Below are 27,408 nucleotides of genomic sequence, written 5' to 3'. Positions count from 1 at the left end.
CGAAGAGTCAAGCAGTATATCGCTCCCTCCTACGTATATCTCGCGAAGAGACCACGAGGATAAAATCAGAGAGATTAGAGCCCACACAGAGGCATACCGACAATCTTTCTTTCCATGAACAACAGGAGACTGGAAGAGAACCGATAGAGGTACTCAAAGTACCCTCCGCCACACACCGTCAGGTGGCTTGCGGAGTATGGATGTAGATGTAGATGTAGATAACATGGAAGTGAAACTTTCATGAGAGACAGTTCAGTTGTGAAGATAACAGAAACGTTCCAAATATGATGCTATAGAAGAATTCAGAGGGTTGGTGGCGTAGGTAGTGCAGCTCATAAAGAGGTGCTAGATCAAACTGGGAAGAAAAGAGCTTTACAGCACAATTTGTCTAAAATAAGAGAGGAGTTGGTAAGGCAAATCCTAAGGAATCATCAATTTGATAATGTAGGGAAGTGTGGGCGGTAAAAGTTGTAGAGGGAGACCAAGGCACGAATGGAGTAAGCAGGTGCAAATGGGTGTGGCCTACAGGTGCGGTGTAATGAGATACCACACAAGACGAGTTTGCAAAAGTTGCTACCAGAAGCACCACGGATGCCCATCCGCAGCAGGAACATCACTGTGTGCAGACCAATCATACTGAACACAAGAATCACGCCCCGTGGAGTGACAGCGCTATCAGCAAGAGAGACGCACACTTAAGTAACCATGTATGAGCAGGAGTGGCAAGTTGTAGTCAGTCTGAGCCCTGCTGGGGAGTTCCCGTAGAATGTTCATCATGTCTTCAAGCCGTCAAGAAAGGTAGAGACAGTGGTTGATAGGCAGACAGTGGCCAGTCTTCAGTAGAAACGGAACAGAGAATAGTATTATTGTGTACGGACAGAGACTGCCTACCTAGAGATTTTAAACTGAGTACTGTTAGTTTGGATCTGTTCTTCAAGTAGTATGTCAAGACAGAAAATTGGCTTTCTTCTGACTTCAGTTCAGAAAACGTTTTTTAGTTTGTGTTTGTGGAACTGTAGTCAATACAGGACAGATGCACTAAACAGCATTCTGCAACTGCTGTAACTAGCATTACCAAAGTTGAGTAATATTTTTTACTACCGTATTTACTCGAATCTAAGCCGCACTTGAATCTAAGCAGCACCTGAAAAATGAGACTCGAAATCGGGGAAAAAAAAAATTCCCGAATCTAAGCCGCTCCTGAAATTTGAGACTCGAAATTCAAGGTGAGAGAAAAGTTTTCGACCGCCCCTCCAAATTGAAACAAAGTCGGTCCGTTGTAACATCGAACACAATTGAGGTCGAATGGATGAAGACACAGCTACCACGACGACCGGCTGCAAGCCCGAAATCTTTTTGAATACAGCTACAGTAGTTTGGTTTGAGTTGTAAGCTTAACAGTTAAGCTTTATCAAGTAGTCATTGCCATGTGTCAGGCGCTCCGTCCATATTTATACGGGTACCCTTCCTTTTTCATGTGCTTCATCTGGTTTGAATCGATTGCTTATTTTGCTATGATCTGATAAGTGCCATTCTCTTTGTTATACGTGTTTACGTCACTCTAAGCTGAAAATGCATTATTGTACTGTGTTGTGCATTGTTTGTCACATTCTGATACTGAGTGTTCATGACCTGTCGCCGCTCGCGGCATAGCTTGCTTTTGTGCATGATACCGTGGCTTACAATGAAAAAAAAAGGGAGCAATTGTCTCATAAGCGAAACAATGGCAAAAGACTGCTATTTGCTGTTACTTACACTGTTGCTTTCTTTGATAATGATCAACAAGAACCGAATAATAGACTGTAGAAGATGTTCTGAACGAGAGTTTAGCGAAAATTTATCTCTGTTTCAAAATATTTGCAGACACTTCTTTAGCACATTACATTCTGCACAGAAATTAGAGACATCTTAAATTTAAAAATCTTATCAGTTGCCATGCTTCATTTCTGAATGTATCACTATTCAACATAAGAATAATATGATTATAAAATGACATGATATTTATATTCTTCTGCATTTGCTGTTGTCTCACTCTAGTTTCGTAGTTTATTAGGCAGACAAGATTTGAATAAGATAGTAGCAAACACGAAAGAATACATGGCATAATGTTTACATTTTTCTCGTTTTTTTTTTTTTTTTTCTCCTTTTTTTTCTGATGCAGAAGTTTTGGTGCCAGTATTTATCTTTGTGCCTGCAAAGTACGCCTACATATATTCGATGGCAGAAGTTAGTTGTGGCTGCACCTACCAACATTTTTCAGAATTTCTCCTTACTTTGCACTCGATTCTAAGCTGCAGGCAGTTTTTTGGATTACAAAAACCAGAAAAAAAGTGTGGCTTCGATTCAAGTAAATACGGTATTCACTATTCTGTGTCACTGTGTGCCTGCTGCCCCAGATCCCGTGCATCCTTCCTACCAGGACACCTTTATTGGTCTTTTTCAGCATCAGCGAGATTTTCATCAAAGTTGACACCCCCCGACCACAACGTGGAAGGTCAGCAGAGGTGAAGAGGCTGGTGCATGATAGAGTAGCATAGAGAGCTGCATCAAATCAGACTTCACACTTCTGGCTACAACAAGAACACAATACGTGTTTTCACATGCTATAAAAACAACAGGTGTTGTTTTCCTTCTCTGTAGAGATTTAAATCTAAAACTTGAACTGCACAATCGTTGGTAACTTAAAAGAAATGGGAAATCCCACAATCAGGCCCTGCACACTGGTCACTTTAGTAATCTAATTTCTCTTTATTGAGTTTGTTTCCTAGTACACTTTACATTTCATCTGAAAAAGTGTGTGCAATGTGGTAATCTCATATAAATTTTACAGCTACTATACAGTGCACTTTAGATGGAAAAAGCAGAATAATAATTGTCAACAAATGGAATTTTGACCAAAGCTGTGATGCAAGGACTGAATCTGAACACAATGTGCTTTTCTGTGCTTCAAAATTTACCATAGGCACTAATGAAGCAGTAAAAGATCTGTACTTCGAGAGGATACAAATGTATGACCCCTGTAAAAATGTCAATATGCTTGCAAATGAGCCAATAACAATAGGAATATCTTTAAAAGTATGAGGGTTACTCAAAGTTTTCACTATCACATAAAAAAATAAAGTTATGTAATTAACTTTTTTGGCTATATACTGGGCAAACACGGCATAAAGACAAATTACAAACTTGCGAAGAAAATCAAAGAGTGTCTCAGATCAGCAAAGGAGAAAAGACCCACTTTCAATGTTGGGAATATATTGCATTCCGTGTACATCTGGAAAAGTCTATGTCGGAAAGAGTGAACAATCAATCAACACCAGGAACACTGAACATAAGGGGCATCGCAGGTTGGGGCAGGTGGAGAAATCACCCATGGTGGAGGACATGCTGTGTGAGACAGACCACATAGCGAAATTTGCTGACAGAAGTTCTTGATGTAGAGAACAGCTATGACACCCACTTGTTCAGGGACACTATAGAAATATGAGGGTTACCCAGAAAGTAATGCACTGCATTTTTTTTTTTCTTCAACAATTCTTCACTGAACATAATTAGAATTACATGTACAATAGGACACTGTTTTATCAACACATCCTACACATCATATATTAGTAGTAGCTGAGGTTCTAGTTAAACTGAAAAGAACCTGGAAAGGACAGAAGAGAGAGCACATTAACTTTGAGAAACTGAAAGACAAAGGCAATTGTGAAAAATTAGAGAATGCATATTGTGAAATCATGATGCAATGACAGGAAGCGGAATGCACAGAAGGAAGATGGGATCGTTTAAAAAATGGGATCAAAAAGGCAGCTAAGAAGACGCTTGGAGTCAAGGAGAGGAAAAAAGGAAAGAAAGAATGGGCAACACCAGATATGATAACCAAGATGGATGATCGCAGGAAATGGAAAACCGTAAACACAGAAGAAGGGAAGTGCAACTACAGGAGGTTGGATAATGAATTAAGAAGAGAGACAGAAAAAGCAAAGGAGAAGTGGCTGACAGAAAAGTGTGAATAGATAGAGAATTAGAGAAAGAAGGAAAATATGATTTGGTGTACAAAGAAGCAATGGATTTGACATTCAGGGAAAAAAGGAACAACAATGGACAAGTTTTTCCTAAAACATGTCACTACCGGCACAGTACACAAGGCAATTACGAGAATCTCTTCCGAGGCAGTAGGAAATGATGGAGTGAGCATTGGCATGATCAAGAACGTCGTAGACACTATTACTCCAGTTATCACAGACATCTTCAACCTGTCTCTTGTCAGTAGTACATATCCTACAAAGTTTAATTCAACCTATACCCAAGACTGACAACCCTAAGTCGCCAGGTGACTACAGGCCGATCAGCATACTACCTGCAATATCTAAAGCCCTAGAATACATCGTCCATGAACAGCTGACGGATTACCTCAAAACTCATAACATCCATGACAAATATCAGTCAGGCTTTCGAAAGCACCATAGTACAGCAACTGCATTAATCAAAGTAACTGATGACATTAAACATGCTATGGACAGACGTGAAGCTACCATCCTAACACTGTTTGACTTTAGCAAGGCTTTTGATACAGTTGACTTTGATATATTACTAATTAAAATGAAGCAGCTGAATTTCTCAAACAGCGCAATACACTGGTTCGACAGCTACCTCAAAAACAGAAGTCAAAAAGTCATTTGTGGGTCGGAAAAGTCATCATGGAAAAAGGTGCGCTCTGGAGTTCCCCAAGGCTCCGTCCTTGGTCCATTACTCTTCTCACTATACATTAATGATATTTCTTCAGTGATTCACTCCTGCAACTACCATCTATATGCCGACGACATCCAACTGTACATAAGTGCAAGCCCCAAGAACATTGCTGACGCAGTAGCGAGTATGAACGCAGATCTTTGCTCTGTTTCTCGATGGGCACAGAACCTAGGTCTGAAACTAAACCCCAAGAAATCCCAGGTCATACTTATAACTCATCCAAAGTTAATCAGTCGGTACTTTCACGAAACAGTCCCTCAAATACACCTCAGTGGTACCCAACTACCATACCAAAAAACAGTAAAAGACCTTGGAATAATCTTGGATGAACACCTAAACTGGGAAGAACAAACAGTTACAGCTTGCCGGAAATCGCTCTCCTCCCTACATGCAATTCAGAAATTTAGAAAAATATTTCCAACCCATGTTAAACAAAAATTAGTCCAAACACTAGTCTTGCCTAATCTTTACTACTGTGATGTAGTTCAACACGGCACAAATAGTGAAAATTCGAGACGCCTCGAGCTAGTGATGAACGCTTGCGTTAGATACGTATGCAATATACGGTTGTATGATCATATCAGTCCTTCATACTCCCAGCTAGGTTGGATACGCCCACATAAGGCACGCGATCTCCACACGATGTGCTTACTTCATCGATTTCTTAGCCACTGGTGCCCCCAATACTTATCTTCTCACATTAAACACCTATCATCATTCCACAACCGCAATACCAGATCGGATACGTCTAGCATCTTGGCTGTACCTTTACATAACACAAAATCTTTCTCCATGTCATTCTCCATCTCAGCCATACGACTATGGAACACGCTCCCCTGTGATCTGCGTCTTATCCGGAACCACTCAACATTCAAGAGTGAACTCAAGACTTACATATTAGGGACGGTATAGCCACCATTGTTGGGCCCCTCTCATCTCTTTCTTTCTCCTCTCCATCATAGCTTCGAATTTTACCATTCTATTTCTCTTCCTCTAACCTATCTACCTCTTCTATATCTCTTTCACCCCATTCTATCGTCTTATGTCTCTGCTTGATGAGAATAACTCACAAGCTGCAAGAATATAACGAGAAAATTCCCAACTAGCAATAGGACTGACATTCATAAAAGAAAATTATGTTTACTTTCATATACATAGTCATTATTATTATTATTATTATTACTAATATTATTATTCTTGATTGTTATAATTAATTTTTGATTGTTATAATTATCATTGTACTACGTTTATAATCTTTTTTTTTTCTTAACATTAATACTGTATAACATGTAATATTTCCTTAATGTTCTGTAGAAACTGAAATTTGTTGAATCTGAGTATGCCTGGTTAGGTGTAAGAGAGGGCCTGAAGGCCCTAATCTTGCCAGGTAAAATAAATGCATAAATAAATAAATAAATAAATAAAGGAAGTAGAGGCAGCAGATGGTGAAATGGTGAATGAACACCAAGAAATGAGAAGATGTATAGAATGACCATACGCTGCAGACAGCCGACCAAGTGAAGAAGACCTTGGGATAGAAGAAGAAGATAAAGTTGCAGATGGTGACAAAGGAAATGCAATACTTGTTGTGGCGTAACAAGACAGCCACGCCACTCAGAAGTAGCCGAAAGGCACGCGCTAAGCTCACGCAGATGGGCGTGAGGTCTGAAACAGGATACGTAATGAATGCTATAAAGAAAAGTACGTAGCTGCTGGAATACTTAACTTTAATCCATCATTGTTGTACATCGCTCTTGACGATACAAGTGAGACTCTGTAGATACATGCAATGTTACTAATAGCGCCTTGCTAGGTCGTAGCCATTGACTTAGCTGAAGGCTATTCTAACTATCTGCTCTGCAAATGAGCGAGGCTTCGTCAGTGTGCATCGCTAGCGAAGTCGTCCGTACAACTGGGGCGCGTGCTAGTAAGTCTCTCGAGACATGCCGTGTGGTGGCGCTCGGTCTGCGATCACTAACAGTGGCGACACGCGGGTCCGACATGTACTAATGGACCGCGGCCGATTTAAAGCTACCACCTAGCAAGTGTGGTGTCTGGCGGTGACACCACAATACTAACTAGTGAGATTGAAGAATCTATGAAGGAGATGAAAAATGGAAAGGCCATGGGAATTGATGAGATTCCTGCAGAACTGTTTAAGTCACTGGAGAAAGAAGGGAAAAGGAAGCTGATTGAACTGTTTAATCAAATATACATGACAAGAAAATGGCCAAAGGACTTTACAGAAAGTATCTTAATACCTATAGAAAAGAAAAAGAACAGCAAAAAGTGTGAGGAACATAGAACAGTGAGCCAGATATCACATGCAGCCACGGTCCTGCTGAGGGCGCTCAACAGAAGGCTATGTGGAAAGCTGAACTGTGTAATAGGAGATGAACAATTTAATATATTGAAAAATCCGACTAAGTTGCGAAAATTTTCTGGACTTTACCCAGGTTTTGGCTAGAATAATCTAGCCTTCTTCAGAAGCATAAAATGTAGTTGCTACTGCCAACCGACCACGTGGTAAAGTGGTGCCGGGGCTGGACTTCAGTTAAGTAGTTTTCAATTCGACACAATACCATGGTACTACAGGTTTTAATCTTTAATGCTGACTGTGCCTTAAGCTGGCATGTTATAGTAATTTTACGCTTCTGAAGAAGGCTAGATTATTCCAGCCGAAACCTGGGTAAATACCAGAATATTTTCGCACTGAGGCAGATTTTTCAATATATTAGTCTATCACAGTTGCTGACGGGGCTGCAATATACTAAAAATTCTTAGATTCATTAACAATTTGGTTTCAGGCGAGGAGTGGGAACTAGAGATGCCATTGGGCTACTGAGAGTGATAGGGAAGAGGTACATGGAGAAGAAAAGGAAGGTGTATGTTGTGTTCATTGATCCTGAAAAGGCTTTTGACTGTGTCAGATGGGACAAACAGATGGAAATCTTAAGGAAACGTGGAGTTGACTGGAGGGATAGACGGCTAATTAGAAATTTATGTTTGAACCAGAGAGCAAGAGTAAGAATAGGATGTGTGATGGGTGAAGGAATAGAACTGGGAAGAGGTGTAAGACAAGGCTGTTTTTTTTCACCAACACTGTTCACTATATATCTGGAGGAAATTATTAGTGAAAGTTTTGATGGAAGGAGAGAAACTTGTATAGGAGGTCAGAGAGTGGAGTGTGTAGGATTTGCAGATGACATAGTTGTGATGGCAGAGAGTGCAAGAGAGATGGAACAAATGTTAGATGATCTAAACACAAAATTATAAGAATGCGGAATGAAGATTAACAAGAAGAAAACTAAAATCATGGTAATTGGAGGAAAGGGGAAAAAATGACATATGAAAACAGGAAGAGAGGAAATAGACAAAGTGAATAGCTTCAATTACTTGGGAAGTGTAATAATGGATGATATGTATTGCTCAACAGAAATTAGGAAAAGAACTGCAATGGTAAAAGAAGGATTCAAGAGGAAACAGAAATTACTTTGTGGACCACTAAACAAAGATCTGAGGAAAAGACATGCCAAATGTTACATGTGGAGCGTTGCACTATTGGTGCGGAGGCCTGGACATTGAGGAAGGAAGATGAAAGACTGGAGTCACTAGAGATGTGGATATGGAGAAGAATGGAAAAAGTGAAATGGTAAGACCGAGTAAGGAATGAAGAAGTATTAAGAAGAGTTGCAGAAGAAAGAAACATGCTGAAAGTTATCGGAAAGAGAAAACGGAACTGGATTGGACACTGTTTGAGGAGGGACTGTTTATTGAAGGAAGGAATAGAAAGAATGGTGGAGGGAAAAAGGGGAAGAGGAGAAGGAAGATATCAAATGCTAGACAATATAAAAGGAGACAAATATTCAGAAATGAAAAGACTGGCTATGGACAAACGAAAGTGGAAGAGACTTAACCCATGACAGGACCTGCTGTAAGGCAGAATACCATACTACTACTACCTATTTTTCCACACAATCTCCATCCCATTCTGTGGTCTTCCTCCAGCGCAAAATGAGGGCGTGTATACCCTGTCAGTACCAATACTTGTCCTGGTGGTGGAGCTAGTGCTTCACTGTGTGAATCAGCTCCTCATCGTACTCAAAGTGTCTTCCACGAATGGCATCCATTAGAGGACAAAAGTGGAAGTCCAAGGGGGTTAGGTCAGGGCTGTAGGGTGGATGGGGTAACACCGTCCAACCCCGTTTTGCGATGTGTTCAGCAGTCCTCAGACTTGTGTGAGGCTGGGTGTTATCAAAACATCTCTCGGGTTGCTGTGGCGCAAAGTCACCAGTAGCGTGTCTCAAGTTTTGTTAATGTGTTGACATATGCTTCTGAACTAACGGTACTACTTCTTAGGATCACGTCATTGGGAATCACACCTCCACAGTACCAAAACACGGTGATCATGACTTTACTGGGTGAAGCAGTTGCTTTGAATTTTTTCTTCCGTGAGGAGTGGGAATGGCGCCATTCAATCGACTGTTATTTTGTTTCTCGCTCAAAACGGTGAACCCAGGTTTCATCACAATCCGGGACAAGAAGGTCTCCCCCTCAGTTTCAAAACATTGCAGCAAATCGAGACAAACGTTTTTTTCTGTGCAATTTGTGATCCACCATTAGACACTGCGGGACCCATCTTCCACACACTTCTGAATATCCGAGAGTGCACATAAATGCATCCACACTTTCTCTGCCGATTGACAGATGCAGTGCCAACTGCCGAGTTGTAATGCGTCGGCCCTCACGAATGACAACATCAGCTCGCTGCAACGTGTCAGGTGTAACAGCTGTGGGTCTCCCCAAACACTACAAATCGTGGAGCTCAGCTGAACTGCCTTCTGATGACCTCACCCTCTGTGCCCAGTGACTAACTGTACTTCTGTTGACAGCAGATGCTCCATAGACTTTGCACAAGCGTTTGTGAATATTCCCCACAGTTTCTTTCTCTGCAGTGAGAAATTGAATGACGGCATTTTGCTTGTTATGTACATAACCTAGAGACACCATTTTGAAACTGCCGTGCAGCTACATTATCTGTCGGAAGTGACGGAAACTTGGTGCACTGACTCAGGAGACTTCCAATAATACATACATAATGTTTTCGATTCATAACACTGTTTTCAGCAGAAAAAAAAGTGGTACATTACTTTCTGAGCAACCCTTGTACACATCACGACAGTAGCTTCAACAAGAAAGGAGAATGGCTCCACGTGAACGGATTCTGGATTCCTATTGCTGCAGCAAATGACCGTTACAGGTAGCAAGGGGAGAACCACACTGGAAATGATCACAAAAAAGACCTCGGATGTTAGCGTGCCAGGTACATATAATCTGTGGCCCCTAGCTCGACTCCAGTCCACTAGCAGCAATTGAGGGGTAAGGTTTGTCAGTGCCAGCTACTTGTGCTGGCAAAGCATTGGAAAAACTGCCAAACAAACATTGGCCAAAGAACCTGTGACAGAAGCCAACAGGCAATTTGTCAAGTAACTTTTTGTTTGTTTGCTTGCTTGCTTGCAGGTACAGGTCTGCAGTCTTGGTACACACTGAATTTCCTGCACCACAGAACTGTGGCAAATCACTAGAAGAGGCAAAACAAAATGATAATATGATGTACTGTGCAGCAATTCTTTTCTGCATTCGAAGGCGAAGGATGGTGTTACAGTCCCTACAGAGTCTGTGGAAGTGTAAGGCAGTGGTGCAGCATCGAGTGACACAGTGGTAAGGTGTATCAAACATTTAATTTCAAGTGTGGTCATAAAAGTCTTAATGAGCAAGAATGAAATAGCAGACAATCTCTCTGTGAAGAACTGGAAATTGCAAGATAATTGGAGGTCCTGTTGCTGAAAGAGTGGCATTTCACAATTGAGGCAACAGCGGTAAAGCTAAAAATCAGCTACAGATCAGTTTAAACATCTTGCACAATATTTTCAAGATGACAAAGGCCGTTTTCTGGTTTCCACAATAGCTCGTCTCCATTCAGAAAGCCATCCAAACTGAGGCAGCAGTGGAAAGTTACAGCCGTATCACACCAAACCAGATGACCTGTCTAGCCATCTAATCGCTGTGGATGAGTGCTACTTATATCACTACGATCCTGGGGCAAAGTAGCAAAGCAAGCAGTGGAAACACGATTAACAACTGCCTAAAATGCACAAGATACAACCACCTTCAGGCAAGGAGGTGCTAAGTGTTTTTCTTGCAATTGCCAATGTGTGATGCCAAGAGATTATGCCTGTAAGAGACAAACTGTAACAGGAGCATATTACTATAACAGTGCATTACATTGGACACGAATATTTCTCACTTGTCAGATGTGCTCGAGTCTTCTGGGGGTGTTGCAGGCTCAGTGGATGACTTGATGGGTGTAGGGAGGCTGCAGACAAACCAGCGTGATCATACAACAGTTCTCTATACACTGACGAGCCAAAGAAACTGGTACACCTGTCTCCTATCTTGCAGAGCCTTATGAGTAGGCAGAAGTAATGCAACACGACATGGCAGAGACTCGACTAATGTCTGAAGTAGTGACAGAAGGAATTGAGACCATTAATCCAGCAGGGCTGTCCATAAACCTGTAAAAGTATGAGTGGGTGGAGATTTCTGAACAGCATGTTGCAAGGCATCCTGGATATGCTAAATAATGTTCATATCTGGGGAGTTTGGTGACCAGCAGAATTGTTTCAATTCAGAAGTGTGTTCCTGGAGCCACTCTGCAGCAATTCCGTATGTGTGGGGTGTCACATTGTCCTGCTGGAACTGCCCTAGTCCGTCAGAATGCACAATGGACGTGAATGGATGCAGGTGATCCAGCAGGATGCTTATGTACGTGTCACCTGTCAGAGTCGTATCTAGACGTATCAGGGGTCCCATATCACTCCAACTGCACACGCCCCAAACCATTGCAGAGCCTCCACCAGCTCTAACAGTCTCATGGATTCAGCATCCATGGATTCATGAGGTTGTCTCCATACCCGTGCATGTCCATCTGCTCGATACAATTTGAAATGAGACTGATCAGACCAGGCAACATTTTTCCAGTCACCAAAAGTCCAATTTCGGTGTTGACAGGCCCAGGTGAGGCAAAAAAGCTGTGTGTCGTGCAGTCATCGAGGGTACACAAGTGAGCCTTCAGCTGCCCACATCGATGATGTTTCGTTGAATGGTTCGGATGCTGACACTTGTTGATGGTCAGCATTGATATCTGTATCAATTTACAGAAGGGTTGCACTTCTGTCACATTGAACAATTCTCTTCAGTCATCATTGGCCCCATTCTGGCAGGATCTTTTTCCAGCCGCAGCGATGTCAGAGATTTGAAATTTTACCGGGTTCCTGATATTCACGATACACTCACGAAATGGTCATTCAGGAAAATTCCCACTTCATTGCTACCTCGGAGACGCTGTGTCCCATCACTCGTGCGCTGACTAGGACACCACGGTCAGACTCACTTAAATCTTGATTATCTGGAATTGTAGCAGCAGTAACTGAGCTAAGAACTCTGCCAGACACTTGTCTTATATAGGTCTTGCCAATCGCAGCACCATATTCTGCCTGTTTGCATATCTCAAGCCTATACCAGTTTCTTTGGCGTCTCATATAGGCGTTGCCAATCGCAGCACCATATTCTGCCAGTTTGCATATCTCGTGCCTATGCCAGTTTCTTTGGCATCTTATGTAGGCGTTACCAATCGCAGCACCATATTCTGCCCGTTTGCATACCTCATGCCTATGCCAGTTTCTTTGGCGTCTTGTATAGGCACTGCCAATCGCAGCACCATATTCTGCCCGTTTGCATATCTCACACCTATACCAGTTTCTTTGGCACTTCAGTGTAAATTCACTGTGCTCGGAATGTCTTCTGAGTCCACTCTATTCCCTGGAAGGGCCCGGTGTTCCCTCGTAATATTCCAGCACCGCAGCAGCTGGCAACAGTGTACAGCAGACGGTGTGCTCGCACTGCTCAGCAGGCAGAGTGCTAAACTGTCATCTCTGGTAAGCTGGTATTGACAGAAGTGAGCAAGCACCTCTCGTGGCAGCGGTGGTCGCCGTGAGGACGTCAAGCTGTGGCACGCTACAGGGCCTACGGTTCGTCGGCCTCCTGTCGACAGCCCGGCACGTGCAGAGACGGCCGGGCCTCGTGTCGTACTTCTGGGAAGGCAGCAAAGTGCAGGTCTGCTGAGGTACCCCAGTGCTTAGGCAGCAGAAAGCAGTTCGTGTCCCGGCAGTGGCAGATGCCTCCGTGTCATGGGTGCGGTGCCGAACGGCACGTGCTCGTCATCACGTAACTGCCCGACTGTTAGCCCGATAACGAGTCGGTCAGCGAAAGCTTCGATACTGTTTCTCCCTGCCGACTTCACAGTAATGGCAGTGTTAGTATGTCACAGAAAAATAGTCTGGAACGGATGACGACCCAGACGTAATAATTGGGGGAGGCAATTCCTTGCCGAGGACTGGCCTGGCGTCGGCACGTGCGGTGTGTCGACACAGACGGCACTGCGAAGCTGGTGGGCATGCAGTACAAAGGCTAGTGGGCACACAGTACAAAGACTAGCAGCTCTGTCGAACTGTGGCTTGATTCTGTCCTGGTGCTGCACTGCTGGCACTATGTCTCATTTATAACTTTACCCTTTACACTACTGAAACAGGGTGTATACATGTTGTTGTTGTTGTGGTCTTCAGTCCTGAGACTGGTTTGATGCAGCTCTCCATGCTACTCTATCCTGTGCAAGCTTCTTCATCTCCCAGTACCTACTGCAACCTACATCCTTCTGAATCTGCTTAGTGTATGCATCTCTTGGTCTCCCCCTACGATTTTTACCCTCCACGCTGCCCTCCAATACTAAATTGGTGATCCCTTGATGCCTCAGAACATGTCCTACCAACCGATCCCTTCTTCTGGTCAAGTTGTGCCACAAACTCCTCTTCTCCCCAATCCTGTTCAGTACCTCCTCATTAGTTATGTGATCTACCCATCTACTCTTCAGCATTCTTCTGTAGCACCACATTTCGAAAGCTTCTATTCTCTTCTTGTCCAAACTATTTATCGTCCATGTTTCACTTCCATACATGGCTACACTCCATACAAATACTTTCAGAAAAGACTTCCTGACACTTAAATCTACACTCGATGTTAACAAATTTCTCTCCTTCAGAAACGCTTTCCTTGCCATTGCCAGTCTACATTTTATATCCTCTCTACTGCGACCATCATCAGTTATTTTGCTCCCCAAATAGCAAAACTCCTTTACTACTTTAAGTGTCTCATTTCCTAATCTAATACCCTCAACATCACCCGACTTAATTCGACTACATTCCATTATCCTCGTTTTGCTTTTGTTGATGTTCATCTTATATCCTCCCTTCAAGACACCATCCATTCCATTCAACTGCTCTTCCAAGTCCTTTGCTGTCTCTGACAGAATTACAATGTCATCGGCGAACCTCAAAGTTTTTATTTCTTCTCCATGGATTTTAATACCTACTCCGAATTTTTCTTTTGTTTCCTTTACTGCTTGCTCAATATACAGATTGAATAACATCGGGGAGAGGCTACAACCCTGTCTTACTCCCTTCCCAACCACTGCTTCCCTTTCATGTTCCTCGACTCTTATAACTGCCATCTGGTTTCTGTACAAATTGTAAATAGCCTTTCGCTCCCTGTATTTTACCCCTGCCACCTTTAGAATTTGAAAGAGAGTATTCCAGTCAACATTGTCAAAAGCTTTCTCTAAGTCTACAAATGCTAGAAACGTAGGTTTGCCTTTCCTTAATCTTTCTTCTAAGATAAGTCGTAAGGTCAGTATTGCCTCACGTGTCCCAGTATTTCTACGGAATCCAAACTGATCTTCCCCGAGGTCCGCTTCTACTAGTTTTTCCATTCGTCTGTAAAGAATTCGTGTTAGTATTTTGCAGCTGTGGCTTATTAAACTGATAGTTCGGTAATTTTCACATCTGTCAACACCTGCTTTCTTTGGGATTGGAATTATTATATTCTTCTTGAAGTCTGAGGGTATTTCGCCTGTTTCATACATCTTGCTCACCAGATGGTAGAGTTTTGTCAGGACTGGCTCTCCCAAGGCCGTCAGTAGTTCCAATGGAATGTTGTCTACTCCGGGGGCCTTTTTTCGACTCAGGTCTTTCAGTGCTCTGTCAAACTCTTCACGCAGTATCGTATCTCCCATTTCATCTTCATCTACATCCTCTTCCATTTCCATAATATTGTCCTCAAGTACATTGCCCTTGTATAGACCCTCTATATACTCCTTCCACCTTTCTGCTTTCCCTTCTTTGCTTAGAACTGGGTTTCCATCTGAGCTCTTGATGTTCATACAAGTGGTTCTCTTATCTCCAAAGGTCTCTTTAATTTTCCTGTAGGCAGTATCTATCTTACCCCTAGTAAGATAAGCCTCTACATCCTTACATTTGTCCTCTAGCCATCCCTGCTTAGCCATTTTGCACTTCCTGTCGATCTCATTTTTGAGACGTTTGTATTCCTTTTTGCCTGCTTCATTTACTGCATTTTTATATTTTCTCCTTTCATCAATTAAATTCAATATTTCTTCTGTTACCCAAGGATTTCTACTAGCCCTCATCTTTTTACCTACTTGATACTCTGCTGCCTTCACTACTTCATCCCTCAAAGCTACCCATTCTTCTTCTACTGTATTTCTTTCCCCCATTCCTGTCAATTGTTCCCTTATGCTCTCCCTGAAACTCTGTACAACCTCTGGTTCTTTCAGTTTATCCAGGTCCCATCTCCTTAAATTCCCACCTTTTTGCACTTTCTTCAGTTTTAATCTACAGGTCATAACCAATAGATTGTGGTCAGAGTCCACATCTGCCCCTGGAAATGTCTTACAATTTAAAACCTGGTTCCTAAATCTCTGTCTTACCATTATATAATCAATCTGATACCTTTTAGTATCTCCAGGGTTCTTCCATGTATACAACCTTCTATCATGATTCTTAAACCAAGTGTTAGCTATGATTAAATTGTGCTCTGTGCAAAATTCTACCAGGCGGCTTCCTCTTTCATTTCTTAGCCCCAATCCATATTCACCTACTATGTTTCCTTCTCTCCCTTTTTTACACTGGAATTCCAGTCACCCATAACTATTAAATTTTCGTCTCCCTTCACAATCTGAATAATTTCTTTTATTTCATCATACATTTCTTCAATTTCTTCGTCATCTGCAGAGCTAGTTGGCATATAAACTTGTACTACTGTAGTAGGTGTGGGCTTCGTATCTATCTTGGCCACAATAATGCGTTCACTAAGCTGTTTGTAGTAGCTTACCCGCGTTCCTATTTTCCTATTCATTATTAAACCTACTCCTGCATTACCCCTATTTGACTTTGTGTTTATAACCCTATAGTCACCTGACCAGAAGTCTTGTTCCTCCTGCCACCGAACTTCACTAATTCCCACTATATCTAACTTTAACCTATCCATTTCCCTTTTCAAATTTTCTAACCTACCTGCCCGATTAAGGGACCTGACATTCCACGCTCCGATCCGTAGAACGCCAGTTTTCTTCCTCCTGATAACGACATCCTCTTGAGTAGTCCCCGCCCGGAGATCCGAATGGGGGACTATTTTACCTCCGGAATATTTTACCCAAGAGGACGCCATCATCATTTAATCATACAGTAAAGCTGCATGCCCTCGGGAAAAATTACGGCCGTAGTTTCCCCTTGCTTTCAGCCGTTCGCAGTACCAGCACAGCAAGGCCGTTTTGGTTATTGTTACAAGGCCAGATCAGTCAATCATCCAGACTGTTGCCCTTGCAGCTACTGAAAAGGCTGCTGCCCCTCTTCAGGAACCACACGTTTGTCTGGCCTCTCAACAGATACCCCTCCGTTGTGGTTGTACCTACGGTACGGCTATCTGTATCGATGAGGCACGCAAGCCTCCCCACCAACGGCAAGGTCCATGGTTCATGGGGGGGTATACATGGACAAGAAAAAAAAATTCCCAAATTTTTCCCAGATTTCCTGGTTGAAAATACACATTCTTCCGGGTAAAAATACACTTTTTCCATGTTAAGTGACAGTACACTTTTCCTCAGCACTGTAAAACTTATCAATTCTTTGGGAAAAATATATTAAAAAAAGATGCTGTGACTTACCAAACGAGAAAGCGCTGGTAGATAGACACAATAAAAAACGCACACACACAAATTTCAAGCTTTCGCAACCCGCGGTTGCTTCATCAGGAAAGAGGGAAGGAGAGGAAAAGACGAAAGGATGTGGGTTTTAAGGGAGAGGGTAAGGAGTCATTCCAATCCCAAGAGCAGAAAGACTTACCTTAGGGGGGGAAAGGGACAGGTATACACTCACACACACACACACACACATATCCATCCGCACATATACAGACCAGATGTGTGTGTGTGTGTGTGTGTGTGTGTGTGTGTGTATACCTGTCCCTTTCCCCCCCTAAGGTAAGTCTTTCTGCTCTCGGGATTGTAATGACTCCTTAGCCTCTCCCTTAAAACCCACATCCTTTCGTCTTTTCCTCTCCTTCCGTCTTTCCTGATGAAGCAACCGTGGGTTGCGAAAGCTTAAAATTTGTGTGTGTGTGTTTTTTATTGTGTCTATCTACCAGCGCTTTCTCGTTTGGTAAGTCACAGCACCTTTTTTTAATATATTTTTCCCGTGTGGAATGTTTCTTTCTATTATATTCTTATCAATCCTTTGAATGTTTATGGTTTTATACACTGACATAGAATTTCACAGCACTTTAGGAAACGAAACTCGGAGGGAAAAAAAAACACGTTTTAGAAAGATCTTGGATGTGCAGCAACATGTATGCCGCATATTTTCATGTTGCGAAGGTATAAAGTCGAATTCCACCAAACACCGCACGTTACTTTCCGAAGCATTGAAATCGAGATTGCGACGCGCTTTTGTAAGTCAGTTGTAGCTCGTGTCACGTGATCTCGCCAGCTGATGACAGCATAGGACACATGATGTAGTCAGCCAATAGTAACATCACTGCTAAGTAGCGTGAACACACAAGTACGAAAAGTTAATAGTTTAAATTAATATACATAGTGTTGCTACAGGGAAAACAAGGCTTTCACATATAATGTTGGTCTAGAAGATTAATAAGCTGCAATAGAAGCTAAGCTCCCACATATAATGTTGCTCTTTTTTGCGCATGTTACACTTTAAGATACATCACACAAATGTACCAGTAAAATTTTTAATAACGACGTAAATATCTGACGATCTGGGCTTGAAAATCTTCTAGATGGTCATCCTCAAAGAGTTGATTTTTAAATGAGAGTCAAACGCTTTGCGATTTAAGAAATTCACCGTACATTCTCACACTCAGCTTGAGTAAAAGGAAATTTACTTTGAAAGTAACACTTTTCAAACCACCATTCGCAATATTTTCCAGTGACCTGTTAGAAATTGGTTCGTTTCAGCAGTTGCCAGAGAGTGCCAGATAACAGGTGTCACTGCACTTACGCAGCTACGATGACGAAGGAAGCCCGCATGTTCGCATGTGTAAAAAAGATCTTGTGTTATGTTATAAAAGAAACAAGACATCAGAGGATACTTCAAGAGCATCGGAATTTCGTGAACCATACTAAAATGCACAATTCGGCTTAAAGTGCACATTCATATGTCCAGATTCAGATGTAAATTTTCTTGAGTACCAGTACTGTATTATCTCATGTTTGGTTCTTTGTTATGGCATTAATGCCATACGCTTCTCCCCATGAACCATGGACCTTGCCGTTGGTGGGGAGGCTTGCATGCCTCAACATGCCTCAACATGCCTCAACAATACAGACAGCCATACCGTAAGTGCAACCACAACGGAGGGGTATCTGTTGAGAGGCCAGACAAACATGTGGTTCCTGAAGAGGGGCAGCAGTCTTTTCAGTAGTTGCAGGGGCAACAGTCTGGATGATTGACTGATCTGGCCTTGTAACACTAACCAAAACGGCCTTGCTGTTGTGGTACTGCGAACGGCTGAAAGCAAGGGGAAACTACAGCAGTAATTTTTCCCGAGGGCATGCAGCTTTACTGTATGATTGAATAGCATGGAGAGCTGCATCAAACCAGTCTCAGGACTAAAGACCACAACAACAAAACAACAATGCCATACGAGCTAGAAGATGGAAAATGTGCACTTGAAATGCAGTGAACAGTTGAAACTAGCCAACAGTGTGAAATTAAACACTTCGTTTCAAATAAAGTGACTGCCTCAGCACAAAAGATTGTTGTTGTTGTGGTCTTCAGTCCTGAGACTGGTTTGATGCAGCTCTCCATGCTACTCTATCCTGTGCAAGCTTCTTCATCTCCCAGTACCTACTGCAACCTACATCCTTCTGAACCTGCTTAGTGTATTCATCTCTTGGTCTCCTCCTACGATTTTTACCCTCCACACTGCCCTCCAATACTAAATTGGTGATCCCTTGATGCCTCAGAACATGCCCTACCAACCGATCCCTTCTTCTGGTCAAGTTGTGCCATAAACTCCTCTTCTCCCCAATCCTACTCAGTACCTCCTCATTAGTTATGTGATCTACCCATCTAATCTTCAGCATTCTTCTGTAGCACCACATTTCGAAAGCTTCTATTCTCTTCTTGTCCAAACTATTTACCGTCCATGTTTCACTTCCATACATGGCTACACTCCATACAAATACTTTCAGAAACGACTTCCTGACACTTAAATCTATACTCGATGTTAACAAATTTCTCTTCTTCATAAACGCTTTCCTTGCCATTGCCATTCTACATTTTATATCCTCTCTACTTCGACCATCATCAGTTATTTTGCTCCCCAAATGGCAAAACTCCTTTACTACTTTAAGTGTCTCATTTCCTAATCTAATACCCTCAACATCACCCGACTTAATTCGACTACATTCCATTATCCTCGTTTTGCTTTTGTTGATGTTCATCTTATATCCTCCCTTCAAGACACCATCCATTCCGTTCAACTGCTCTTCCAAGTCCTTTGCTGTCTCTGACAGAATTACAATGTCATCGGCGAACCTCAAAGTTTTTATTTCTTCTCCATGGATTTTAATACCTACTCCGAATTTTTCTTTTGTTTCCTTTACTGCTTGCTCAATATACAGATTGAATAACATCGGGGAGAGGCTACAACCCTGTCTTACTCCCTTCCCAACCACTGCTTCCCTTTCATGTCCCTCGACTCTTATAACTGCCATCAAAAGATTAATAAAAGCAAAATCGCTTTAGCAAACCGACAAAAATGACTTCATTGTTCTGCAAGGTGATTAATGCTCGACTGTCAGAAAGGTGGAAATAAAACCTGAAACTAATAACATATTTTAGCCTTCTGTAATTATGCAAATGTATTTTAATTCATTTTGTAGCTCCCAGCCACAGAAATCCGTTTTGTTTTCATTTAATGTGAGAGCAATAAATGAAGGGGAAAGAGCAAAATCACTAAACGTAAACACAGGTCATGTGGAGACTACCCACCTCCCCACTACAACTCAGGCTACTCTTTGCATCAGCCCCAGATCTACCATATTTCAGAAACAGGGCAATATTAGATAGTGGCGCCCAGCCACACATCTGTAGCCAGAAGCGGGAGAAGGTACTGCTCACATGCGACTCATCTGCGGTGCGCAAGAGCCCGCCTGCAACTGCTCAGTCGAATCTAATGTAAACAGCTGTCACGCCACGCCCATCGGAGGCAATTTGTTGTTAGGAAGCATTGCACAGTCTTCCTAAAGCCTTTGACATACTTTGCTGTTGACAAACACTTGTATGAGCACTGTGTTTTGTTGTTGTATATGGCACATTTCCTTTGCGACTTAAGTTCCCCCCCCCCCCCCCCCTCTCGTCCATGTTTTGTTGCTGCAGTATTATTCTGCAGAAGCGGGACATAGTAACATCCTTTGTTAGAGTATTGGTTCTTACCAGTCAAAATGACGAAAATTTAACTGAAAACTAAAACAATGAAATATCCCCAGAATCCTAAAAAATTCCCGGGTTTTTCACGGTTTTCTCCCAGATGAAAAAATTCCTGCGTTTTTCGCGGATCTCCCGGTTGCCCCGGGTCGTATACACCCTGCGAAATATCGTGATGAGGTTACGAGAGGCTGTCAAGCTAAAGCATCGCAGAAAGTTCATCATATTCAATTCCACAGGATGATTGTGCCCCATGACCATTATGTAATCCATGACAGGAAGAAGGTCAGCACCAGTTGTAACATCCTCTTTCTTTTTTACTGCATTGCAAATCTAGGTTTCAACTGACAATGCAGCCATCATCAGTGCATTATAAGCGGTCATGGAAACTGACCGTAATTATAACAACACATGTTCCAGTCTAACTCAGGAATGTACAAGCATTAGTCCATGCTTTTACATGCCTGAGTTAGATTGGAATGTGTGTCATTATAATTACATTCAGTCTACATGAGGATGGCCACTCTGTCAATTGAAATCTAGAATTTGCAATGCAATAATAAGAAGACAGATGACTTTACAACCGAAGGTGATCTCCTTTCTGTCCTGGATCACAGGAAGTTGTTTGAGGGGATGTTTTGCTGCATGACAATGCCCCAGCTATTTATGAACAGGACACAGTTAACTTGCTGCTTCTTTCAGCTATCAAATTATGCCTCACCTCCTATATCCTGCTGACATGGCACCCAGAGACTTCCTAGTCTTGGTTCAGATAAGGAAAACATTGCATGGCAGGCATTTCCAGAACGGTAATGTGACTTTCAACTCTGAACATTTCCTGAACAGCAAAATACAGACTTGTACGACAGAGGTCTCCACTGAGTCATCCAATTGGAATAAATGTAACACAGTGAGGGGCAAACATGTAGGGCTGAACTGATACAATCATCAAATGTCAAGTTTGTAGCTTGATTTCTCATTGTAATAATTAAAACTTTATGAGAACCATTATACTTTCAATGTCTCCAAAATCACTGTAAATGTGAAACTTATAACCATACTCTGCAACTTTTAATACTTGATGGTTGTAGCTCACTATATTACTGAACAAGAAGATCACACTTCACACTTCCTGAAAGTACACATATTTGTCCACCCGTGTAGAGTGGCAGGACATGAACCCCCCCACTCCCTCCCCCCACCCCCACCCCCAATCCTCCCCCCGACAGATCAGCTACAAAAGGCAATGCATAACTAAAAAATAGCAATATGGATGTATTTCACTCTTTTACTTAGTTGTCATCTTTATTTCTTCTTTATGCAATATCAAGCTGAATTGGGACATTTACGGTACTTTTCCCATCTTATCACCATTCTTCTTCTATAACTCCAGATTTCTACCTCTTAAACTGGTCTTTAGTAAGTCAATCCATCTTGCACTAGGTCTCCCTCTGGCCCCAAACTTGACCTCCAGTGTTTGTTTCATTCTTTTTCTATCTTCTATTCTCTTTACATGTTGAAATCATTTTAATCTGTCCTTCTCAGTTCTCTCATTGAGCCTTTCTAATCCAATTTCTCACTGTGTCTCTCATCATTTTCCCAAACATACTTCTTATGAATTTCATTTCACTACTTTGGATTCTACTCTCCTCTCTTCTTGTCATTGTCCCAGGTCTCTGATCCACATGTCAGTATGGGTGTACAGTACATCTTGCACAGCACTTCCTTACTGTTCATTGGCACCTCCCATTCCCAGACTAAGTCTCTCACACACAGCTAAATGCATTTCTCTGGGATACTGTTTTGCTAGCTTCTGTCTTTCATTCTTGCATTCTCCTTTATCACATTTCCTGGACTTTTTAAGCTACCCACAATTTCAGTACCCTTTCCTTTAACTTTAATCTGTTCCTTGCCTTCTCTGTCTCCTCCAGTTACCACCATAGTCTTGCTTTTCTCCACACTGCATTTCGTTCCAGCCATTCTCTCACCACCTTACAACCTGTATTTAAATTGCTATTGTAAGACCTGTTAAGTAGCTTTGCTAAACTTTTTATTCTCACTGTGTATTTAACAATAATGTGTGCGCAGAAGACAATTTTATCATCAATGGACCAAATACCAATAAATAATCAATTAACTGTAAAAGTGAAACTTCCTGGCAGATTAAACTGGGTGCCAGACCAAGACTCGAACTCGGGACCTTTGCCTTTCGTAGGCAAGTGCTCTACTGGCAGAAGTAAAGCTGTGAGGACGGGGCGTGAGTCGTGCTTAGGTAGCTCAGATGGTAGAGCACTTGCCCGCGAAAGGCAAAGTTCCTAAGAGCGAGTCTCGGTCGGGCACACAGTTTTAATCTGCCAGGAAGTTTCATATCAGCGCACATTCCGCTGCAGAGTGAAAATCTCATTCTGTGAACTGTAAAAGTGTTCATACTCCCAACAGAAACTGATTTCACATGAATGTTATTGGTGCATATATTGTACATAAAAATCTATAGGCCACCCTCCCCCCTACAGGATAATGAGAACTATCAGAAGTAATCAATACTAAGGCAGCAGTGCACGGCAAGAGAAGAAAATGCACGAGACAAGTCTTCTGAATCTCAGCCAACAGGTTTATAGATGAAGTATCATTTCCTGTGACTTCTTTCCCCATCTCTCATTAACAGTGCTCCATATTGATTTGATTTTATGTGTGACCAGCCTTCAGCACAGTAAAACTTGAAATCATTATGATGATTCACAGAATAGTTGTATCCTACAGGTAACCACAACACCTTAAGATCAAATTGATTTCAAAAAAATCAAACAGATGGCATCAAATGGCAGTACCTACTGAGAAAATATTATGTTACACAGATAACAAATACTCACTGGAGGTCATGACGGTTACGAGTAATGTAATGCAGCAGTCTGGAACCCAGGATGTAACCGCCTCCGAGGGCATACGGGAGGTAATGGTCGCACAAAATCCAGTCGTTTTCCTGCCACCTGCAAGGACAAACAGTACTTTAGCTAAATAATGTTAGTGAATTTAAAGATTAATGAATTACTATATTTAATTTTAACAGCACAGTAATGAGATTTATGGAGCAGGCACATTCATCAGTGGTGTACCATAATTAATAATGACAACTGATGTGGGTGAAAGTATATAATGAGAGAAGCGATAACTTTACAGTGAACATGGATCCACAAAATAGCTGTATTGTGAGTTATTACAAACATGTTAATGTATAATGAACCAGCACAGACTTCAGCATGAAATGTCCTTGTTAAGCCAAATTTATTTGAAATGTAATCTTTCAAATCAGGTCCCAATCCATGTAGGCTCAAATTTCACCCATCACCCACTTTAACAAGAATTACAATACAGAAAATGGTTCAAATGGCTCTGAGCACTATGGGACTTAACATCTGAGGTCATCAGTCCCCTAGACTTAGAACTACTTAAACCTAACTAACCTAAGGACATCACACACATCCATGCCCGAGGCAGGATTCGAACCTGCGACCGAAGCAGTCACGCGGTTCCAGACTGAAGCGCCTAGAACGCTCGGCCACACCGGCAGGCAATTACAATACAACTGCAGCACGTTACTATTTACTGTACATTCGTACCTGTTAAAGGAGATATTCTACATGTCATCACATCTCAAGGCTATATCAGTGGAAGTACTGTACACTTTTGAGATGGTCCCAGACAGAAAAATTCTGAGGACTGAGGGAAGGTGACCTCGGAATCCCAGATACAGGCCCTGCTCAACCTATTCACCTCGGACAGTATCGGCCATTTGATATTATCTTACATCAGCATCAAAATGTGGTAGTGTCCCATCATGCATGTGTCATATTTTCCAAATATTGACCACAGCTCATATTTGTGCTCTCTCTCTCTCTCTCTCTCTCTCTCTCTCTCCCTCTCTCTCTCGCCCCCCGCCCCCCAAATAACACACGTGTGCGCGCGCGCACACACACACACACACACACACACACACACACACACACACACACACACGTGCACGTGCGATTGGTAACCATCATAGCTGTGAACATCGTGTTTCACATGGCATGCAGTAATCATTACATCTTGGTCTTCTTAGGAAAAAATAAGTATCTTAAAGTAGTGAGAAGGACATAACTTTGGAAATCAGCTTGCTCACTGTACATGCTATTCCAAAGGCCACAGTTTCTTCAATAATTATTCACTCTTTTCATTGTGGTTTCCCATCAGTGGGGATGCCAATGTTCTCAGAGTATTATCTAAAGCATGGTTTCTTAATTTGAAATAGCGCACAATTTGTCAATGGTTATGGTTCTCAAGTGTTCTGAATTTTCTACAGCAGTCACATCTATCCTGGCATCTCTAAACACTTTTTCGAAATGCAGAAATGCCCCAGGCTTTAATCTTGCATTGCATTCCACCATTTCCCTTCTATTTAAAACACTCACCTGACCTTACAGAATTCTGAGAGTTATGTAATCTTGATCTCTGGCTACACTACAAATCAGGCTGTCACCACATCACATACAGTCAGTACTGTTTATAGCGACATTGCTTTTAATGACGTAATGGTTAGAAAAGCAAAATCTAAAGGTCCCATTTGAATCCTATTAAACGCTATATTTACCAATATGTAGTACGACATCGCTTTATCGTACAAAACGATGTATTTTTTATTGCATTTTTGGATAAATATGCTACTGGCCATTAAAATTGCTACACCACGAAGATGACGTGCTACAGGCGCGAAATTTAACCGACAGGATGAAGATGCTGTGATATGGAAATGATTAGCTTTTCAGAGCATTCACACAAGGTTGGCGCCGGTGGCGACACCTACAACCTGCTCACATGAGGAAAGTTTCCAATCGATTTCTCATACACAAACAGCAGTTGACCGGCGTTGCCTGGTGAAACGTTGTTATGATGCCTCGTGTAAGGAGGAGGAATGTGTGCCATCACGTTTCCGACTTTGATAAAGGTCGGATTGTAGCCTATCGCGATTGCGGTTTATTGTATCGCGATATTGCTGCTCGCGTTAGTCAAGATCCAATGACTGTTAGCAGAATATGGAATCGGTGGGTTCAGGAGGGTAATACGGAACGCCGTGCTGGATCCCAACGGCCTCGTATCACTCGCAGTCGATATGACATGCATCTTATCCGCATGGCTGTAACGGATTGTGCAGCCACGTCTCGATCCCTGACTCAACAGATGGGGACGTTTGCAAGACAACAACCATCTGCACGAACAGCTCAACGATGTTTGCAGCAGCGTGGACTATCAGCTCGGAGACTGTGGCTACTGTTACAACCTGACACTGCATCACAGACAGGAGCGCCTGCGATGGTGTACTCGACGACGAACCTGGATGCACAAATGGCATAACATCATTTTTTCAGATGAATCCAGGTTCTATTTACAGCATCATGATGGTGGCATCTGTGATTGGTGACGTCGCTGTGAACGCACATTGGGAGCTTGTATTCGTCATCGCCATACTGACGTATCACCCGGCGTGATGGTATGGGGTGCCATTGGTTACACATCTCGGTCACCTCTTGTTCACATTGACGGCACTTTGAACAGTGGACGTTACATTTCAGATGTGTTACGAGCCGTGGCTCTACCCTTCATTCGATCCCTGCGAAACCCTACATTTCAGCAGGATAATGCACGACCCCATGTTGCATGTCCTGTACGGGCCTTTCTGGATACAGAAAATGTTCGACTGCTGCTCTGGCCACCACATTCTCCAGATCTCTCGCCAATTGAAAACGTCTGGTCAATGGTGGCCGAGCAACTGGGTCATCACAATACGCCAGTCACTACTCTTGATGAACTGTGGTATCGTGTTGAAGCTGCATGGGCAGCTGTACCTGTACACGCCATCCAACCTCTGTTTGGCTCAATGCGCAGGCATATCAAGGCCGTTATTACGGCCAAAGGTGGTTGTTCTGCATACTAATTTCCCAGGATCTATGCACCCAAACTGCGTGAAAATGTAATCACATGTCAATTCTAGTATAATATATTTGTCCAATGAATACCCATTTATCATCTGCATTTCTTCTTGGTGCAGCAATTTTAATGGCCAGTAGTGCACATTGGCTACAACATCTAGAATTCACTTTTGTTTGTAACATATTTGGGGATTACTAACAACAATGTAACACTTGTTTCCAAACTTTACTTTACTTTTCTGCAAATTGTTGGTTTCAAATAAGGCATTAAAATGAATGCATTGTCAATTGCAAAATGTCTCCCAATATCTTAGAAGCAAAATGCAAACAATGCTGATTACCTTACGGAGGACAGTATACTGTAGTATGCATTACCGTACTATGCTTCAAAGTTAAAGCAGCTGGTTAACAAACTAAATAATACTGTCATGCTGCCACTGTAGAAAACAAGAAAGTCCAATATGTGTTACGTTTTCAAAGTGCAGAAGTGGAATAATACAATATTTGTTATTGATGTTTTGTCGTTATGTATGTTAGGTATTTTAAATGTGTTAGGTACAGTACATCACATTTCCACATTTTAAAAAGAAATATAGAAGAAGGTATATGCTTTCGTGTAATTTATGTGTAGGATACTGTCATTTCATTTTGCTGCTGTTGATTAATTTTTGTAATAAAATAACAGGAACAAAATTGTGTCATTGATGACTATTAAAGCACATTTATCTTGAGTTCGTAACACGTTTAGCAACACGGTTCGCAACATTTTTCGTGGCTAGTAC

General features: G+C 42.1%; 1 protein-coding gene across 1 annotated transcript in view; it reads right to left on the bottom strand.

The window, feature by feature from the left end:
- The window catches only part of LOC126212714 (beta-1,3-galactosyltransferase 6-like), a gene marked incomplete at its 5' end in the record, with an annotated part of 78,839 nt that overhangs the window by 26,120 nt on the left and 25,311 nt on the right, over positions 1-27,408 (bottom strand). The window contains one exon of the mRNA XM_049940126.1: positions 23,534-23,650. Coding sequence (XP_049796083.1) covers positions 23,534-23,650 — 117 coding nt within the window. The remainder of the gene's footprint in view (positions 1-23,533; positions 23,651-27,408) is intronic.

The sequence above is a fragment of the Schistocerca nitens genome, chromosome 11 (genome assembly GCF_023898315.1).
Source record: "Schistocerca nitens isolate TAMUIC-IGC-003100 chromosome 11, iqSchNite1.1, whole genome shotgun sequence".
Classification (NCBI taxonomy): Eukaryota; Metazoa; Arthropoda; class Insecta; order Orthoptera; family Acrididae; genus Schistocerca; species Schistocerca nitens.
Note: the sequence above shows the minus strand (reverse complement) of the source record. Positions and strands in the feature narration are given on the sequence as shown.